The sequence below is a fragment of the Octopus bimaculoides genome, chromosome 11 (assembly GCF_046866305.1).
Source record: "Octopus bimaculoides isolate indiv1 chromosome 11, ASM4686630v1, whole genome shotgun sequence".
Classification (NCBI taxonomy): Eukaryota; Metazoa; Mollusca; class Cephalopoda; order Octopoda; family Octopodidae; genus Octopus; species Octopus bimaculoides.
Genome location: NC_142938.1, coordinates 74902070 through 74923940, shown reverse-complemented (window position 1 = coordinate 74923940; position 21871 = coordinate 74902070). Strand labels below are relative to the sequence as shown.

General features: G+C 35.9%; 1 protein-coding gene across 12 annotated transcripts in view; it reads left to right on the top strand.

The window, feature by feature from the left end:
- LOC106875088 (protein kinase C and casein kinase substrate in neurons protein 1) overlaps nucleotides 1-21871 on the top strand; it is a 151968-nt gene that overhangs the window by 54699 nt on the left and 75398 nt on the right. For 6 of the 12 annotated variants that reach the window (XM_089360364.1, XM_089360362.1, XM_089360360.1 and 3 more), the window contains exons 2-3: nucleotides 5982-6208; nucleotides 7562-7576. In XM_089360364.1, coding sequence (XP_089216490.1) covers nucleotides 6001-6208; nucleotides 7562-7576 — 223 coding nt within the window. In that variant the 5' untranslated portion in view covers nucleotides 5982-6000. The remainder of the gene's footprint in view (nucleotides 1-5981; nucleotides 6209-7561; nucleotides 7577-21871) is intronic. The other 6 variants (XM_089360365.1, XM_089360363.1, XM_089360361.1 and 3 more) reach the window with 1 other exon arrangement.

The following is a 21871-nucleotide window of genomic DNA, read 5'->3' as shown; positions in this document are numbered from 1 at the left end:
TTCCACTGTTACTTGCTTCCTTTCTTTTATTATGCCACCTTCATTCCAAGGTCGTTGGGTTTTATTTTTTAAAATTTACATAAAGAACCTATTTCTTTGTTTAGTAACTTGTTTCATACACAAATGATTTAACCTATTTTAACAATAATTACTTTTTGACAAACAGAATTTGGGAATTACCCAATTTTTTTATTTTTTTAAAAAATCATCCCCCATTTCTCTTCTGGTCTCCATTGCTTTGTAATAACCCAGTTAATGAATGAAGTTACAGTCACAAATCTGACTCATTATTTAAGAATTTGTTTATGGGATGTGCTAAGTTTATATGGCATATTGTTACATATCACATATCTGGGCTGAAAAACTTTTCTGGCTGTTTGAAAGGACTGTTGTGATTTATTGTGTTAGATCTAATGAAATACTTAATCACAAATATTAATTAGTTTGATTGTATGATGGCACTGCAATATGTTAAACTCTTACACACACACACACACACAGATGTATATATACTGTGTACACATGACCACACACACACATATATATGTGTGTGTGTGTGTGTGTTAAAACCTGTTACAGAGTTGGATCATTGATGACAAATCTGGCACTTGGCCCCACTAAGCTAACCTGGTGCAAAGGGTTGCTAAGAATCCTGAAGAACGAAAAAGTAAAGCTTATCTATAGGAGAAGTTTACTCTGACATAAAACGCTGTATGTAGGGAATGGTCTTCACCATTTTGGGAATCTTCAGTGCCACCTGAAGATTAGAACAGTCGTATATTCCCAAGCCTGCATCCTTCATTGACACTAGACATCTTGCTTTGCTTGGCTCTGGTTCATGTCAATATACTGGAAAGTGTCTGTGAGGTGTTGTGCAATACTTATTGGACATAAAATTCTCCATGGGTGTCACTGTTTTTATCAGTGATGGTCTTCCTTAAACACAAGTGGGCAACTATCATATATTCATGCATCCATCCATCCATCCTTCCATCCTCTAATTTCATGGTTTACAATCTGACACAGGAGGAAGTTTTTTTTTGTCATAAAATGAATAGTTGTTACATCAATTTAGTTACCTAAGATTTTCAGAAACAGCCTACTCCTATCCAGTTCCAAAGAATTATTTAAAATGTTAAACAACAAGCTTAAATTTCTTATTTTATCACTGCTCAATCTTTAACACTTTTGTTACCATATCTCTAACGGAAAACAATTTCAGTTAATTTTGTAGATAGTTGAAATTTATTGGGCTTTTTGTAAAATAACTTTCATTAAGATAATATTAAGTTAATAAAACTTAGCCAAATCTCTCATTATCAGTTATAACAGCAAGTTTTAATTTAAAATTCTTTAAATCCTGAGACCATCCTACATACTCTCAGGTGAGTTAATACCAAAAGGGTTAGGCTATGCAAAAGACTTGACTGCTTTTTCTAGCATGCCAGGTAGCCACACAAAAACTCTCTCATTGGTCTTTAAATGTGGTTATCATACATGTGTTACACGCTCCCACTAGGCCACCTCTCTGGTATTATTATTTATTTATATAACTTTATTAAAAACTGTGGCTGTTATCTGTTTGCAAAAGCAATCATTTTTATTATGTACTTCTTTTGTCAATGAAATATGCTGGGTCACTTTCATAGAACATTTAGTACCCCCATTACTTGCTTCATAACCAAATATTCAAATCTGAGTATTCCTGGAATTTATTACTACTTAACATTTTTATTTGTTATATAACATCACAGTAATAATAGCTTTTAATTAACTCATTCACAGTCTGTATCTGTTTTGTTATTATTAAAGTACTTCTTGATTGTTTTAACAGCTTTTAACTAATTTTTATTTCATTAATAAATTAAAACAAAAACAAAAAAAAAAATAGATGCAGACATGGCTGTGTGGTTAAGAAGTTTGTTTCCCAACCATATGATTTTGGGTCCATTACCACAATATGGTACCTGCTACTGTATCCTTGGGCCAACCAAAGCCTTGTGGGTGGTTTTAGTGGGTGAAACTAAAAGAAGCCCATCTGTGTGTATGTGTTTGTATAGTCCTCTTGACATCGCATGATAGTTGCGAACAATTGTCGTTGTCATAGCAGCAGTGTTCTTTATTTCAAATTTCATGTGAAACATGTCCACCCATTGAGAAATATTACCTTGCTTGGAAACAGGAAGAGTATCTGGCCTTCAAAAATTTGCCTTAGTTAATTTCATACAACCCATATGAGCATCATCATCATCATTTAACATCTGTTGTCCATGCTGGCCTGGGTTGGACAGTTTGACCAGGGCTGGCCAGCTGGAAGGCTGCACCAGACTCCAGTCTGATTTGGCATGGTTTTCTATGGCTGGATGCCCTTCCTAATGCCAACCACTCTGAGAGTGTAATGAGTGCTTTTGCATGTCACTAACACAGGTGCCAGTTGCATGACATCAGTATCTGCCACAACTGTGATTTTTACTTGGCTTGATGGGTCTTCTTCTCAAGCATGACATAATGCCAAAGGTCTTGGTCATTGCCTCCATGAGACCCAACACTCGAAAGGAGCTTTTCATGTGCCACCAGCATTGACCATTTTGCCTCCGTGAGGCCCAACACTCAAAAGGTGCTTTTTACATGCCATCAGCATCAACCTCAACTACGATTTCACTTGGCTTGACCAGTCTTCTCAAGCACAGCATATCACCGAAGGTCTCGGTCACTAGTCATTGCCTCTGAGAAGCCCAAAATTCAAAGATCATGCTTCACCACCTCGTCCCATGTCTTCCTGGGGAAAAAATCTTACACAGAAGTAACCCTACTAATATCTTTTGGGGACCTTCTGTACTGAAGTAACTGGAGGAGGTAAGTGTAGCTCAAAATCATTTCAAAATACTGCGTATTATTATTTGAAGGGAGCACGTACATATTCATAGAGTGTATCATTTTTGAAAATAGCAGAAAATTCAGTCAAGTTGTTTCGATGGAGTTATAAGTTCAGTAGAGTGTGGGTTATAAATGGAGAGAAGAGACAGTTGGATTACAAACCAGTAATTGAAGAATTTGTGTGCGTAATCTGTGTGATGGTTGTTATAATCCTTGTCAGAACATAATTGGTCTTCGTAAAAGGTCATTGGTTTGTTGACACTAGAGTTTGTTTGGATTGTGAATATCCTTTCATGCACCTTGATTTCATGCTGTACTAAAGTAGATGTGAATGGAGGCTTTGAGGCCTTTTACAACTGAATACAATTTCTGTTACTAATTACTATGACAAACCATACCAAGTGTGTATATTGTAGCTCTAGTACTAGGCAGGTTCTCTATCAGGCTTAAGTGACTGAGGATCAAAACAAAATTTTGTTGCCTTGTAAAATAAAATAAAATAAAATAAAACTCTGATGATGAGGAAGTGGAGGAGAGGTGAGGATGTATGTGTAGGCATGAGTGTACATACATGCATGTTCACAGTACATACATTGTTAGAATTAAGCAAGGATGGGAACAGATTTCCACTGTGTCAAAGTTGATTATCATCAAATACAGCTGGTCCTGAGATAAACACTAGCAACCTGAATTGGTGCATGGAAATGCTGACTACTACTACTATTATTATTATTATTATTATTATTATTATTATTATTATTATTATTATTATTATTATTATTATTATTATTTCTAGTGGGTAACATGTTGAACAGAAGCAAGGAATTTAGATTCAGTGTGACAAAATAAAGAGCTAAGTTTACACTTAACTGATTGTTAGGTAAATGTTACCAGAATGATACAAATGCATTCTGAAGAGGTCAGTTAATTCCAAAATGAATTTCTTGAAACCAGAGTGTTTGCTGTGAGATCAACCATTTAAGAATTTTGGGATAAAAATTTGCTTTACAAGGAAAATATTTAGAAAAAAATTATTGAACAATAAATTATCTTGGTATGGTAAGTTTTAACTATTTCTACTGTCAGCTGATGCTAGTAGCACAGCTGAAATTATTTTTGAGAAAATACTAGTTGGTCTTTGACAGACCTAGACAGGCATGGTACTATATTCCAAACATATTTGTGCTGCTTCCCAGTAGCATATTCCTCAGTTTTGGTGGGTGAGTGATGGACTGGAGATGATACTGTTGTCTTGAGTACCTTCATCAATGACTGACTGACTGGCTCTCAGCAGAAGAGGCAAAATGCTGCAGAAATCACTGACAGCAGCTGGTGGGGGTAAGGCTAATGGTAAATAATTGTGTGAAGTGAATCACCTGCACTGAATGGTCTGGTTTACAGACCTGACATATACATTGCCAGATTTGTATGCCAGTGTCTTGGCAGGCATCTATCAACTGCAACCAGCAGCAGAATGGAAGATTCTAAGTTTTGTGAATTAGAGAGTGGTGGTGCTGCTTCTGAGGAGGGATGCAAACAAATGGGGGACATATTGATATTTTGCAGGTGATGGTGGATAGGGACGTGCTGAAAGAGGTGGGTGAGTGTGGTAAGAAGACCCAAGAGAACAGGCCTTATCTGAACATACGCCTGTAGGCTGAAGAACACAGCTTGGAGAGGGCACTTACCATTGAGAATTTTAGTAGTCTTAGACCTGTGGGGTTTCTTGTGGAATGTTTCCCTGTTGGAGCATCTCGTTCCTTTTTGTATGCTGTTGTTTTTATGATTGAGTTTGGCACCTTACCTCCAAGATGTTTTACTTGGTCCTGTTACTATCCTCCTCCTCTATTACTCTGTGGAAAATATAAGAAATCATAGCCAAGACAGAACTACTGTATTTGCTTACATCACATTCTTGTAATAATGTCTGATAATTCTCTTCCAAGCTACTAAAAAAAAAAAAGAAGAAAAAAAAAAGAAAGTTTAGTGAGAGTGGATTAATGGTAGAAGACATAGGTTTTAACTGTTCTCAGCTGACTTAGATCTTGTCAGTAGCTGAGCAAATTGATAGCATGGTCTCTTGAGCATTTTTTAAAACTACTTTTAGATAATGTAAACGTGCACATATACACAAGAGTGTGCTTGTTCAACCATCCAATCAACACGAATTTTCAATGATTGGACCCTTCTCTCTATATTGAGTCCCTTACTCAGTAAATGTTCCATTGTTATTAATTTACTTTTAAATAACCTCAATTTAACACAGTGTGCATGTCTTTTGTTTCTTTTTACCAAAACATGGAGATATTGCAAGAGATATCAACATAAAAATTTTCCTCTTTTTGTTTTAAACATAATTTGTGACCAACACCATCATTGCTTACATATTTCCAAGCCAAATCACTGATTCATTGTTCTTCTAACATTGCAAGAAGCACCATTGTGAAGCATGATTGTTTTGACTTCACTAATATTGACATCCTTTGCCATAATATAACAGGCTTTTATCACATTTCCGGCTTACCAAATTCCACTGACAATTTATTGATCAACTTAAGGCTGTGAGAGAAGACACTTGCTCAAGATTCCATCCAGTGGGAATCAAGTCCAGAGCCACAGGCTTGTAAATCACACAACCATGCCTGTTTATAATTTTCTCTTTGCACAGGATGTTACATTAAATTTGTTGAAAATACTAACAGTGACTTAATGTCTTTCATTTAAAAAAAAAAATGTAATGAAATATGCATTCTTACTTGATAGTAAACGCTATAGCCTGGGGTTTTGGGTTTTGTAGTTTAAATACTGCTTTGACATTTTATTTATCGTTCAGATATGAATAAAATGTTGAAGCAAGGAGGTGTTATTTTTTCCTTGGTGTTTAATATATTGTTGTGGGTGGAAATTGTTACAAGTGTTATTGTAAGACAATTCCTTGTCAAAAACTAGATTGTGCATTGAAAAAGAAAAAACGACAAAGAGAATCCACAACTAATCTTTATATAAAGCCTGCTTTTTGTATCAATTGTTGAGTCATTGTAATAAAATTCTCACATGCTATCATAACCACGTTTTCATTTATTTATTTTTCTTTCTAATTTTAGGTTAACTGTCAGCTGTAACATGTCTGTTATGGATGAGTATAACAACCAAGCGAGTGAGAGTTTCTGGGAGATAGGAAAATATAACCGGAGTGTAAAACGGATTGAAAATGGCAGTAAACTTTGTGACAGTTTAAGGCAGTTAATTGAAACAAGAAGTGATATAGAAAAATCTTATGCAAAGCAGCTTTCACAGTGGTCTAGAAAATGGAATGACTTCCTTGAAAAGGGTAAATTATATTTTGTAACATTTTTGCTTCAGTTATTGTTGGCGAGTGGCCCTATATTACTATTCTCTGCTCAAGCAATCTTGTCTTTGCAGCAGTAACTGATTATTTGTATGTGACCATATTTTATAAATGAGTTTGATAAGTTCAGTTGTCATGAAGAGTGAAGAATGCAATGTTTTGCTTGAGGGCGAAGAAAATAAAATGGTGTTATTGCTTGGTTGTGGGCGATTAAATACTGCCATATTTTAGCCTAGTTTGTAACCCTACTGCTTGTTCTAACATGCATAGTGCACAGCGGTTACCATGGCATATAGTTTCTTGTAGGTAGGTTTCTGTAATCCATGTATGTTTACAGATGAACAAGTGAGATTCTGTTGGTCAATCTCTTGTCCTTTTTTTTTTTTAAATTCATTACTTTAGAATGAAAGCTATCTTTGTTCTTTATCTAAATAATCTCAGAATCAAACAGCAACACAAGCAGAAGCACATAGTAATTCATTTAAGCTCTAAGAAAAGAAAAGAGTAGAGTCCAAGGTTTTGGGCTGTGGTCTTTCATTATGAGACAAAATGCTGTTTATCAATGTAGGACCTCAGTTTACAAATTTAATTCGGGAAAGCTGGTCATCACTCAAAATGTTCATAAACCGAAACTATCTTTCTCCGTAGGAAATTCAAGAGAAGGTACAGTGAATTACAAACAGGGATGTATACTATGTGTTAGCTAGACAGCAACTGATGCTTGTTGCTAGCTTGCTTGTATTTTTACTGAAGACACCATTTGTCACCCAAGATGTTTTATATTCAAAAGTTGTTTGTAAACCGATTTGTATGTGATGAGAGATTCCAAGTGAGATGCCACTGTATAATCAGAATATAAAGAAGTATGGGAGATAATTGCTAACAGATGTAAAAGAGCTAAATGACGTTTCACAACAGTAAAGATCTCTTACTCAAGGAAGATAATAAACAGGAGTTCTGATGTGTGTATGTATGTGATTTTTTTTATGTGTATGTATAAGTAAGTATATAAATCACAAAGAAAATGTTAGAAGTTTGATGTAGTTGATAAAAGAGAAATGGCTAGAAGAATTTCTGGTTTAATTCAGAGACTTGTTCTGCATCAGAATATTGGTAATATATCCAAAAGATTTCAGGAATGAAAAGCAACCCAAACAGAAACACTTCATTTTAATTTAAAATATTGATATATCATTCCAGATCTCTTAACAGCAGTGATATATATATATATATATATATATATATATATATATATATATATTGATTGATTGATTCAAGACCTGCTTAAAGAATATATTTCATTGTTAATTATCAATCAGACATTTATTTTTGTAGGTGATGATGGAATGTGTAAGTACCAAAAGACACGCCCAGATAATTATTAGTGTTGTAACCTGCACTTTAGGTTCACTCTTTCCAAACATTTTAACTAAAAGAATCATGACAATGCAACTTTTTTTTTGTTTTTTTTTTTGGTAATTCTATATTTAAAAGTTAGTAAATACTAAAATTTAGTTTAACTTCAAGTCTTTGACTTTTATAATTTCTCTGTTTCTAATGTTAATTAGTGATGTGAACTGAAATAATTAGAATTACATAGTCTTCCAATCAGTCAACATGCTATTGATCTGTCATTAAACTCTTAAACATTCTTTATTAATATTATTAAGTTCATATTTATAATTTAATTACTATCATCAATAGTTATATCTTTTTTTTTTTATATATATATATATATAAGATTTGATAATTCAACAGAACAACCTCCTATATCCTTTACTTATTTTTTCCCCCTAAACTTGATTCAAACCAGATCTTGCTATTACCAAATTTTCTTCCAGTATGCCTTTGTTTCGATTATAGGTTCACAATCCTTCTCACTTGCCAAACACTGTTCATCTTATTACATTATCAATCCCAAATAGTTGTCTTTTTTGAATTCTTAATTCACCGACATCAGTTTTACTTGATGTTCACATTGCATGTTCAGCAAATCTAAAATTTCTGAAATATATATTTTGAAAATGTACCGACCATTTATTTTGTATATTCTTCATTGAATATTCTTGTTTCTTTTAGCTTAAATTTTGTTTATCAGTTAAGATACAAAATATAAAAATTTATCTTTCATACATGAACTTACAGCTCAGAGCTTAAAATACTTGCTTATCTTTATGAATGACTAAAACATTTTTATTTACCACAGAAGTTGCTTATTATGTAGTTCTCCAAATACTTCAATATTTGTATAGTAAAATACACTAGTAGTAAAATACAACTAGATAAGTGTAGTAAGATAAATTACTTTTCATTATGGTATATAGTTATTGTAATTGATTAAAGTGATTATATTTTCTCTTGTCTGCTATTCTAATTAATCATCAGCTCTGAAAATAACATTAAACATTGTTTTTATTAAACTAAATATAATTGCTTGAGAATATAAATATAAATATATATATGTGTGTATGTAACACTGAAGAGGAATTAACAAGCTTATATAATGTTTCAACAAGCAATTATTGTGATCCTGGCTGCAATTCAATGAAATTTATGTTTTATAAAGCATAAAATATGTTTTCTGTATTTTATTAATACCAAATATAATATATGTATGTATGTGTGTGTGTGTACACACACATACTCATGGATACATCATGCTTTATAAATTTCATTTTGATGCATGAATTTATAGATTTTCATAACATTCTTTTCTACTCTAGACACAAGGCTTGAAATTTTGAGGGAGGGGGCCAGTTGATTAGATTGAAAAATTAGGATTTAGATAACTTATGGTTCCAGTCTGATTTAGATTGGTTTCTACAGTTGGAAACCCTTCCAAATTCCTCCTTGAAAATCTCCTTAGGAAATGGAAGTATTTAATGACTTCAAATTCTTGCCGAAAGGGCAGCTTGGGAGAGGGGATTAAGTCGATTACATTGACCCCAGTGCTCAACTGGTACTTATTTTATCGACCCTGACAGGATGGAAGGCTAAGTTGACCTTGGCAGAATTTGAACTCAGTACGTAGTGACTGTCGGAATGCCACTAAAGATTCTGTCAGCTCGCCACCTTGGAAGTATTTAATAATGAAAGTAAAATAAACATGGGACAATAGGGCACCAGCTAGATACTATATAAATCTTACAGTATATCAAAAGTAAGCTGGATTGTTTTGTAATTATGTAAAAGAAGAAATAAGACATTAGTACTCCTCACACAGATTCTTTTTTTTTTTTTTGTGGTATTATTTAAAAAATTTTTTTTTTTTTTTTTTTACTAACGATGGATTTGAACATTTATCTTAATGAAAAATAAGAGATGCGTTAAAAATATAGTTTTTGCTTTCTCCTGAAAACCTTTTGCACTTTTTCCTTTTGAAGTGTAACTTTTTGTATTTGTGGTGGCATTCACCCAGGCTGGGTTGAGCTGGCTATGAATGAGTTCACCCTGTCCCTCATGAATGCTGACCATGTGACAGTTTTGGCCACAGTCAAGGCTGTAATGGCTACCCACTCCCAGTTCTACTACCAAAGACCACAGATATAGGAGACCAATTGTGCTTCCATGTCCACCTTTACCATTGCCAACCACATCTTGCAGTTGCCCTCCAGCTCATTGCCCCAGCCTGGGAGGGGAAGGGAGCTGGGTTGACCATTTTGTGAATGACCTCCCCCTGGAGGCTGACGGACAGTATGGCCAAGTTGCCTTAGACATGCGCAGTAATATTATAGATAGTGTTTATATATTTTGTACTAATTAAATAATTAGATTTTTCCATAATATTGTCAGATAATTCCAATCCAACATGCACCAATGAAACCCTCTCCAACACACTCCATTGATTGCAGTCTATTTCTGTGCATAGTTATGTCCCCTCGGCTCCTATTCTTGCAATTACTCCTGATAATGCATTATTCCTAACGCCATGTACAAATATGTCTAAATAATTTGTACTAGATTTCACTCTCTTTTAATCTTCTACATATAACCTAAACAAGTGCTTCTCAAACTACATGATGTGGCGTACTGGCAGTTTTAGTAATATTAATTTATACCGGAAACAATATATATAATGAATATGATAAAAGTCAACATTTTTTTTTATCTTATATTTATTTTGTAAACAAACAATACAATATTACATAAGCATTTTATAATGTTTCTTTTCTGGAAACTTGCCGCATACAGGCAGCTGATGGCTCGTGGACCGGTGCCGGTTCGCAGACCACCACTTTGAGTAGCACTGACTTACACCACTGACAACAGGTAAAAAAAACGTTTCTTTTGATCAAAGACCTCAAAAAGAAAGCATTCCCGAAAAATGGCTATCTGGTCTCCTTCAAAAGAAAATTAACATAAAAACAGTTACACTACACTCCCTTATTATGCATGGACAACACCCAACTAAAGCCCACACATTTAAAGTAGGTTCTCTATCTCACAATGTCTTATCTATGATGGTGATGTCACATATATATATAACATAAGCAGTTTTGTGTACCAAACATCAGGCTTCCACTTGAGTGCAAGAAAATAGTTCAGCTTTTACTCAGTAGCCGATCCACTACAATACACTGAGTGTGACTTGCATATATATATATATGTGCACAGATGTTCAGGTGCAATAAAGACTGCAAACAAACAGGAAACAACTTCTATCTCATTCCAGGGTGAAAAACTAGAGGTAGTCGATAGCTTCCGCTATCTGGGCGACCAAGTTAGTAGTGGGGGTGGGTGCGCTGAAAGTGTAGCTGCTAGAATAAGAATAGCCTGGGCAAAGTTTAGAGAGCTCTTACCCCTGCTGGCGACAAAGGGACTCTCACTCAGAGTAAAAGGCAGACTGTATGACGCATGCGTACGAACAACCATGCTACATGGCAGTGAAACATGGGCTGTAACTGCTGAGGACATACGTAAGCTCGCAAGGAATGAAGCCAGTATGCTCCGTTGGATGTGTAATGTCAATGTGAATACCCGTCAGAGTGTAAGTATCTTGAGAGAAAAGCTGAACATTAGAAGCATCAGTTGTGGCGTGCAAGAGAGACGATTGCGCTGGTATGGACATGTGGTGAGAATGGAGGAGGATAGCTGCGTGAAAAAGTGCCACACCCTAACAGTTGAGGGAACCCGTGGAAGAGGTAGGCCCAGGAAGACCTGGGCTGAGGTGGTGAGGCAAGACCTTCGTACATTGGGCCTCACCGAGGCGATGACTACGGACCGAGACCTTTGGAAATGGGCTGTGCGTGAGAAGACCCGGCAAGCCAAGTAAGATCGTTGCCAGTGCCCCTGGACTGGTTCTTGTGCGGGTGGCACATGAGATGCACCATTTTGAGCGTGGCCGTTGCCAGTACCGCCTGACTGGCTCCTGTAGGATTTTCGAGCGAGATCGTTGCCAGTGCCCCTGGACTGGCTTGTGCGGGTGGCACATAAAAGACACCATTTCGAGCGTGGCCGTTTTCGTGCAGGTGACACGTAAAAGCACCCACTACACTCTCTGAGTGGTTGGCGTTAGGAAGGGCATCCAGCTGTAGAAACTCTGCCAAATCAGACTGGAGCCTGGTGTTGCCATCCGGTTTCACCAGTCCTCAGTCAAATCGTCCAACCCATGCTAGCATGGAAAGCGGACGTTAAACGATGATGATGATGATGATGATGATACTTCTAACATTTCTGGGTCAGTACTTCTTTGTGTGGGCAAAATGCTGACAGTACCAACAAGATTAAATGCTGACAATACCGACAAGATTAAATGCTGACAGTCAAATTGTTGTCATTCAAAATGCCATCAATTTTTGTTCAGTAAAAATAACAATAGAAAATCTTTTAAAACTGAAGCAATTTATTAAATAGAGAAGGGTTGCCAAAAATCTGTTTAGTTTAAAAAAAAGCAATTTCAAACTTATTTCTTTGAATTGAAGTAGGTCGCCATAAATAATTCACTTTAAAATTGAAGCAATTCATCAAATCAGATATAATAAATTCTGGGTCATTGACCTTATGAAATGCATGAAGTCAGTTAAGTTGTAAGCTATGAATACCTTTTTTAGATACAATTATAAATCGTGGTATATTTTTTTCTTTTCAGTTGCATTATATTTGCTTGAAAGAATGTTTGTTTGAGAATTAAGCCAATGTTGGATTGTTCTTACTACAGTTTTTTGTGGTTTTGTTTAAGCATGGTCAAGTGGACTATTGAAACTCTTATAGTATAAGTTTTATACCATACTTCCAAAGAATTGGTTTTTCATTTCCATCATTAACAAATCAGAGCTTGGTTTCAAAGGCTGGACTCCTTTGATGACCATACTAGAATATTTTTGAAATATTTTAAAAGCTCACATAGCACTCTATGTATTTTTTCATCTGGTGAGGCCTCAAATTCATTATTTTCATTGAACACATCTTGTGAGGACCAAACATTAAAGCTTCTAGCTGCTTCATAAAGAAAGTATTTTCTGGATGGAAATACCAACCTGTTAATCCTATGAGAATGCACTTTTTCATGCTGTTTATTACAGCTATTTTAAAGTTCCCTGTTGTTCTGGATCTCTCTCTCTCTCTCTCTCTCTCTCTCTCTCTCTCTCTCTCTCTCTCTCTCTCTCTCTCTCTCTCTCTCTCTCTCTCTCTCTCTCTCTCTCTCTCTCTCTCTCAAATGAGGTTATTAATTTTGCCTTTCGTTTTGGTAATGTACAAAATTAAAGATAAAATTTTAGTCTCTCAAACAAAAGCATGAAGAGCACAGTTTCATTTCATGAGACACATCAGAAAATATTTCATTGTGAAGCCATTTTTTTTTTTTTTTTTAGCAAAAATACGTGGATTTTTCATTGGTGTTAAATATAACTGTCCACCCTCCCTTTTCAATAATAAAAATATAATACCTCTTCTCATTAATAATGTTGAATCATTTGCAGCATCATTGTGCCTTCTTCTTTGTTGTACATTGCTCAGTAATTGGATTTGTTGTGGCAATGTATTACATGCACTTAAAGGTAGATTACTCATACAATTGTTAATTACACATGTAATTAAGGTATTGATTGTACTACTCATTGCTTTGTTTTCAACTGCTATGAAAATGCATATGGCCGAAAGGTGACTGATGTTGAATGGTGTTGAGAAATCTTTATGAAGGCATCCAGTCATACAATCCAAGCCAAAAATGAAACCTACAAGCAAAATGTGGTCTGCCAACCCATCTGAAAGTGCAATTGTGACCAATACCAGCATGGAAAACAGACATAAAGCATCCTTTTGGGATTAATGGAGGGCATCAGATTGGTGGAACTGTCAGGGTTGAGCCAGATGTTTTGTGGTAATTGCTCTGGTTCTTTGTGCCCTGAAACCAATACATGTGATGACTCTGGTCCCAAGATGTATCAGTCCAAGTCAGCAACTTTTCCCCTGGTTAAACATTGGTGACATGGAGAGGAGAGGTTTGTATACTGGGGGTGGGGAACTGCCAGTCTTCCTCAGAAAGTTTTACCAAAGTCTGCTGAAAACTTGACTGATGCAGGTGGAGTCACTGTATTGGTCAACCCAAAATTGACCAATGTGTCATACGGTTGGAACAAACCCTGAAAAATATGGTTGTATAGTGAACTTATCCAAGCACCCATACCTCCACCCAAGGTAATGTGCAGTTTGATGAGACCCTGAAACGTGGGTGTATAGTGAATTTAGCCGTACACCTATACCTGCACCTATTTAAACATCCTAGACCATTGTTAAGGTTATCTCTACAGATAACCACCAAAGTTATAAATATCCTAGACTGTATCCAAGAAATAGCCATTCAGCTGATTGGCAAAAACTGGTTTATAATATATCTCTCCCTGTCTCTTTTACTACACCTAAACAAGGCCTCCACTGTTTTGAACTTGCAAACTGCATAACGTCCCTTTCTCAGGGCCACTTACACCCTCCTATGAATACACTTGTATTCATCTGCTCCTCTTGTCATATTTTACTGTGCCTCACATTAAACACTTTGTTTGCCTAATTGTACATCTCTAGATCTCCAATTTGACATTGGCTACCACAGTTAGGGAGTAGTTGGAACTACAAGTGGTTACAGCTGTAAACTCTCTTCTTCTGACTTGAGAAAATCTCAATTGTATGTTTTAAAGCAGTTCAAAGTTATTTTGTTGGTGCTACTTTAGTATACAGTTTACTGCAGTACCTGGAGTCTGCTCTGTGAAATGACCTGATCTGGGTTAGGGTTAGGTTGCACACATAAGTATAAATGGCAAGGTAAACAGCATGTTAAAGTGATACCATTTTGTCTATCTACCTCTTACACAGTGCAATATGGAATAGAATTGATTGCAGCAATCTTTCATTCCTAATACGACTCCCATGTGTAAAAAGAATAATTTATGCTTGAAAATATTTTTTTAAAATATGGTTTAGTACACGAACAATATAACAATCTACTTTCTTGGTTGCTTTACAACAAATTATGGAGAAACATTGTATATTTATTTTGTTTTCCAATCACTGCCAAAAGTAAACTCTACTGTTGTAGTAATTGATTGTCAATTTGTACTTTTGCCTTAGTCTAAAAGCTTTTCCATTTGTTTTGAACATTTTTTTTCTCTTCCCTGTAAATTTTGTTTCTCTAAATAGTTTCATAATTGTATTGCTAAATACAAAAGAACATTTTGTAGTTGGGCATCATAGGATAAATTAGTTTTCATTATGGTAGTTATAATTATTCTAATTGCAAAAAAATTATTTTTAAGACTTTCCCTTTTCTTTCTTTCTTCCTTTTCTTTTTTTAATACTTCATAGAGAAGTACAAGTCCGTTATTTTAATCAGTTTTCATTTCTGAGATTGAATAATGTCTTTGCAAAAACTGAATATAATTAATAAAAACTATAAAACATCTTAATATATTTCATTCTTAAGACGGTAAGCTGGCAGAATCATTAGCACGCTGAACAAAATCCTTAACAGCATTTCAATCGTCTTTAGGTTCTGAGTTCAAATTCTGCCAAGTTTGACTTTGCCTTCCATCCTGTTGATGCTGATAAAATAAGTACCAGTTGAATACTGGGGTTGATGTAACTGATTTAATCCCTCTCTCCAAAGTTGCTGGCCTTGTGTTAAAGTTTGAGGCAAAGAGTTTTTTTAGTTGATCAATTGATCCTGGTGTGTGTGGGTCCGGTTATACTGACCCATTAAGTTATTAGGACATAAGCAAACTAATATTGTTTGTTGAGCTGTTAGAAACAAAAAAGAACACATGCACACCCTCACTTTATGGGCTTCCATGAAGTTCCCTTCTACCAAACTCATTCATAACAAATTTTATCAGCTTTAGGCTATTGTAGAAAACATCCATGATGCCATGCAGTTGGACTGAACCTAAAACCACATGACTGTCAGTCAAACATCTTATTCACATAGCTATGCCTTCATCTATAATCACAAATAATTTCTTCTATGATCTCCAATTTCTTTGGCTTCTTTGTAATCCTTAGTATCGGTTTCTTCTGAGCCATAGCCACAAGATATTGGTTCTTTCTTTCTTTATTTCACACATTAATGGCCTCTTGGCCTTGAGAACTTGGCCTAGTTGTTACAGTTCACATCAGCAAAATATGTGGATGTTTGTCAAGAGAATCTTCTGACAAACTTTCCCACATTTGGTCTTCCAACATCTCAAATAACCTGAATTAACAATTCCTTTCAGCATTGCAGCATGTTTTGACAGGATATGATCACTTTTCACCTTAGAACTTTGTTACTTTTTTTATTTATATCTATTGTATTCAACCGGATGGTCATTAATGGACTGCTTATTGTCATCATCTATCACTGATCAAATTCAGATGATAATGTGTTACACTCCCTCCATGCTGCTTTTTAATGTAGTCTTATCTGTTCCTTCCTTTCCTTCCTTCCTTCATCAGTCCTTTGCAGCACATACAGCATGTCTCATGTATTTCAAACCTGGCACAGTCCATCTTTCTCCAGGTCTGAACACATTTGATATCTTCCGGAGAATGAGTTGGAAGAAGAAATGATCTTAGCATTGAACTGCTACTTTCCTTATTGACCCTGGGAAAGATAAAATGCAAAGTTGACCTAAGAGTACAGAGTATTGGAACAACTATCATAAGGCATTCTACTTAGTGTTCCAATAATTTGGACAACTGGTGGCTTGAAAAGGATTAATCCACTTATCTTTTGCTAAATATGGCCTAATAGGAACAGGAGTCTTAATGATATCCAATACACTCTTGACAAACTAGTCTCAATTAACAGCACTAAAATGGAGATAAAATACTTACATGGTAATATAATCGTGACGTAGCATTTCCATGCTGGCATGGGCTGAATGGTTCTGACAGGAGCTGACCAGCCATAGGGCTGTTATAAGCTCCAGTTGTCTGTTCTGGCATGGTTTCTTTGGTTAGATGCCTTTCCTAACACCAACCATTTTACCACTACATAAGTATGTTAAACTGATTTTTAACATATTTATTCATTAATCATCCTATAGGATGACTGGTGAGTGAGACAAACTTTCTGTAAAGTGGCTGGCAAAGGAAGAGAGAATGAGGAGTTTTAAGGTCCCTTTTTATTCAACCTATCTAGTGTTGGTGCCATAAAAGAAACACATCCAGTACACTCTGTGATGTGGTTGGCAATAGGATGGGTATTCAGCTATAGAAACACAGCCAAATGACATGAAAGCACCAGTCTTTGTATGGAAGCTGTAGCGCCCCATGAAAAAGTAATTTGAACTATGACAACCATTTAACCTGTGCCTGATGGAAAGTGGACATAAAAATGACGATCATATATATCACTTCCTTGTTTTTAGCTTGAACACTGCTCTTAGACCTTATTTCTCAAAGATTATTCTTCCTGACTGATTGTGAGCCAACCAATTATGATTGACTTAGTAACCTTAAACAGGAATATATTTCTCACTTTGTAAAAATATTTCCATCATTTATTTTTATGTCATATCAGCAAATATTTAAATTTGTTTCTCATAATTTCAGAAACTGTTTTCATAAAGAAATGCGATGATAGAAAGAAGACTTTGATCTGTTTAAGTGGGTTAGTTGTGGTTAAACAGCTAGATAACATCACTTTAATTTATATTCCTTTCTTAACATAAAGAGATCTTGTTTCTGCAGAAAACTGGACTGTTGTTATAAGTATACATGATAAAACTGGTTGTGGTAGAAATAAACATATTTTTAAATTTAAAAACATTGAGCGAAAGAGAGTAAATACTAGAATACACACAAAACTTTTTCCTCTTTAATCACAGTTTACTGTTCAGTAGCTAAACACTGTGGTGTGTATTATAGTCTACGATTATTGAAGTTGGCATACTGAAGCACCACTAGCAATTGCATTAAATTTGTGGGTTTTAGAGAATAGACATTTAGTTTGCCAATCCATGTCATCGTACACAAACCGATCGTTATAGTGATGTTTGTAAGATAAAGATGCAAAAACTGAAAGCCATCTGGAAGCAATGACTTGTCTCCTGTGCCTCCGCAGAATTTCTTCATTTGATTCTTCCTTACATCCTACTCATATCAGTAGCTGAAAATGAGAAATCTCATGCTCCACATTCATGCATCATTTGCATCACAGACACCAGCAATCAATCAAAGACCCCCTGGATGTAAGCGATCAATATACTCATCCTTATCTCCAACAGGAGAGGTCATAACTAAAATATGTGTGGGAATGAGATGATGATGATGATGATGATGATGGTGGTGGTAATTACCATCATCATTGTTTCTTAATTTCTTTTTCTCTTTTTTTTTTTTCTTTTGTATTTTCGTATTTCATATTTGTTTGTCAAAGTAGTTTAAGAGTTGAAAAGTTCTGCAAATACAAACTGTTTTTATTCTGAGGGTGTTTCATGTTGCATGCCGTTATGAAAGTTGATAAAGGGGAACTTTATATAATTAGGCTGATTAACTTAAGACATAACACAAAATATTGAATAATTAACCATGCTCGTTATTGTTCTAATGATACAACTGTTAAAGATGTTTCTAGCTAAGAACAAACAGCATTACGTTGCCTTTGTTGATCTGGAGAAGGCCTTTGACAGAGCCCTTTAGTTTTTAAGCTGATAATGTCAGATATAGATGCCGTGGAAACCGTGTAAAAGAACTCTATTGGCAAGATTAGAGTTAAGTTTAGTGAAGAAGTAGTGTGAGTTCATCATACTCATGATAATCCTTGAGATTATAACACAAGAGTTCAGTACTGAAATGAGTATATTCTGTTTCGTAATGTGCAGTGTGAACCTACATTAGACTCAGATAGAGCACGAGTGGTGCACCGAGAAAGAACAGGGAAACATCAATCAATGTGTATTATCCTGAGTAATCCGTCAGTACCTACTTCCATAAATTTAACGAACATGCTTCTTTCAATCAAATTGCTTGCTCTTCTGATGTAGATGCTTTTCCTGTGAACATCAGCCAACGCCTTTGATGTTTCATCATTCTCAAACCACTTGTATTCACTTCCATTTGGTAGGTACATCCAACATATACCATTTAGTCATTTATCACCACTTAGTACTGCATAATAACATACAAGCCAAATGGAGTTTTATGTGATTGCTCAGGCACCTCCTCCATAGGATCCTCTCAGAAGCAACCATCATTAGACTTTGTGGTTGGATTCCCAGGCATGACCAACTGAGATGAGGGATATTATCCAACCATCTCATTCTTGGCCTTTAACTCTAGGCCTAGGTCTCCTGCTGGTTGCCTCGGTTTGTGATTCTTTCATTAGACTTTGTGTTTGAATTCCCAAACGTGACCAACTGAGATGATGGATATTACCCAACCATCTCTTTCTTGGTCCTTACTCCTAGGTCTCCTGCTGGTTGGCTCAGCTTGAAGAATCTGTCTTGTGATTCTTTCCTGCTACGTTCCTATCACATGTCCTTAGTACTGGAGCTTTGACCTCTCAATGTGGAGAAGTAGTGACTCAACCTGCAGAGACTCCCTGATCTCTGAGCTATGCACCCTGTTGAGTAGTGTTACCCTAGAGATCTTCCAGAGGGCCCCCTATTTCACACACTTGTATTCATGATCGTACTTTTTGGGGCATTCGTTATCCAACATTCATGATAGGCATGAAAACCAAATTGAAGGTTATGAGTTTGGCTAATATTTTTTTCTCTATGATGTAGTACAGCTTTGATAGTTGATCTGTTTATATATTATGCAATTTTCTCTCTTGCTAATGTAAAGCTATTAAATTGAATTTATTATTTAACTCCATTTTCTGAGTATCTTTGGATATGATGGAAAATTACCAATTATTGACTGAAAAATATTTTGTTGAGAGCAGGATCTGGCAAAACATCAAAGTCCCCTAGCAAAATTCTGTGTCAGTCTCTGGTAATATGATATACGCAGTCGTTAATTTACTGAGAGAACTCCAAAACTCATTTAGTTCAAAACTAATTATTATAAAATTCATATTTGTAATTGAATCACCATCACAGTCATATCAAGTCAAGGCAAGGAGATAGTGAAACACACACAATGAGCTTCCATCAGTTTCCATGAGGCTATAGTTGATTATACTGTGGAATTGAACCCAAAACCATATAGATGGGAAGCAAACTTCTTACTAAACGGCCACATGACAATAATATAATAACTGTCAGGGTGTGTTTACATATATATATATATATATATATATATATATATATATATATATATATATATATATATATATAGAGAGAGAGAGAGAGAGAGAGAGAGAGAGAGAGAGAGAGAGAGAGAGAGAGAGAGAGAGAGAGAGAGATAGAGAGAGAGACTGACAGTCTGTCTTGCGAAGGAAGGTAACTCCAATAAAATTGACATTGCATCCTGACTTTGAATTTGTATATAATACATTACCATCATCATCATCATCGTTTGACATCCGTTATCCATGCTGGCATGGGTTGGATGGTTTGACTGAGGACTAGCAAGCCAGTAGGCTGCACCAGGCTCCAATCTGATCTGGCAGTGTTTCAACATCTGGATGCCCTTCCTAATGCCAACCACACTGAGAGTGTAGTGGGTACCTTTTACATGCCACTGGCACAGGAGCCAGTCAGGCAGACCTGGCATTGACCATGTTTGGATGGGGATTTTTACGTGCCACTGGCACAGGGAGCCAGTGAGGCAGACCTGGCATTGACCACGTTCGGATGATAGTTACAAATATTGTGAATTTTTCTGAAAAATAACTAATGTTGCTGAGAGAATTAGTGGACAGATATCAATAATGTCCCAAATCATTTCAAACATTTATGTTTACAGAAAGGTTTCTGCATGAAAATTCAATGGGGAAGTAATGTGAGTTGCTAGAACATTTAGTTAATCAACATCAATAATGTTTTCAGTAATTATCAACATCTATGTTTGTGCAAAACTTTTTTGTATATAAATATTTAATAAACACAGCACATAACCAAATTAAGATCGTTTGAATTTTTCTGTCATAATTTGACAGAAAGAAGATTTGGTTGATTAGCTGTTCTGAATAAGAGTTATGTTCTGACTAGAATGTGTGTGTGTGTGTGTGTGTGTGTGTGTGTGTGTGTGTGTGTGTGTGTGTGTGTGTGTGGCATCACTTTTCCATGCTTCCATGGATCAGATGGAATTTGTTCAGGCTCATTTTCTATGTGCTCGATACCTTCCTTGTTGCCAACCCTCACTTGTTTCCAAGCAAGGTGAGACTTTCCTCTTGACTTGATATGTTTTCATGAAAAATTGGAAACAAATGGCTGATTATATGAAGGTACACCCATTTTTGTACGATTACACAATGCACACACATGATGGGCTTCTTTTAGTTTCCATCTATTAATTCCACTTACAAGGCTTTGGTTGGCCTAGGGCTATAGTAGAAGACACTTGCCCATGTTACCACACAGTGGGACTGAACCCGGAACCTTGTGGTTTAGAAGTGAACTTCTTAAGCACACAGCTACGTTTGTGCTGTATACTCTTTTACTTGTTTCAGTCATTTGACTGTGGCCATGCTGGAGCACCGCCTTTAGTCGAGCAAATTGAACCCAGGACTTACTCTTTGGAAGCCTAGTACTTATTCTATAGGTCTCTTTTGCCGAACCGCTAAGTTATGGGGACGTAAACACACCAGCATCAGTTGTCAAGTGATGTTGTGGGGACAAACACAGACACACAAACATATACACACACACATACATATATATATATATACACATATACGACGGGCTTTTTTCAGTATCCGTCTACCAAATCCACTCGCAAGGCATTGGTCGGCCCGAGGCTATAGTAGAAGACACTTGTCCAAGGTGCCACGCAGTGGGACTGAACCCGGAACCATGAGGTTCGTAAGCAAGCTACTTACCACACAGCCACTCCTACGCCTATATGTAATTTCTCTGAAAAATATCTCTTTTGACAAGACGAATTTTATTTTTCCTGTCTATTCTGGAGGACAACTCTGGTTGGTAGTCTGTATAACTAGAAGCAAGAATAATTTGGAACTGCATATAGAAAATATGTGCAAACAAGGAAATCTGTTTGAGAAGAAAATTTTCACTAAAAGTCTATTATTAAATTAAATGGCATCAGCATTGCCGTGTGAACATT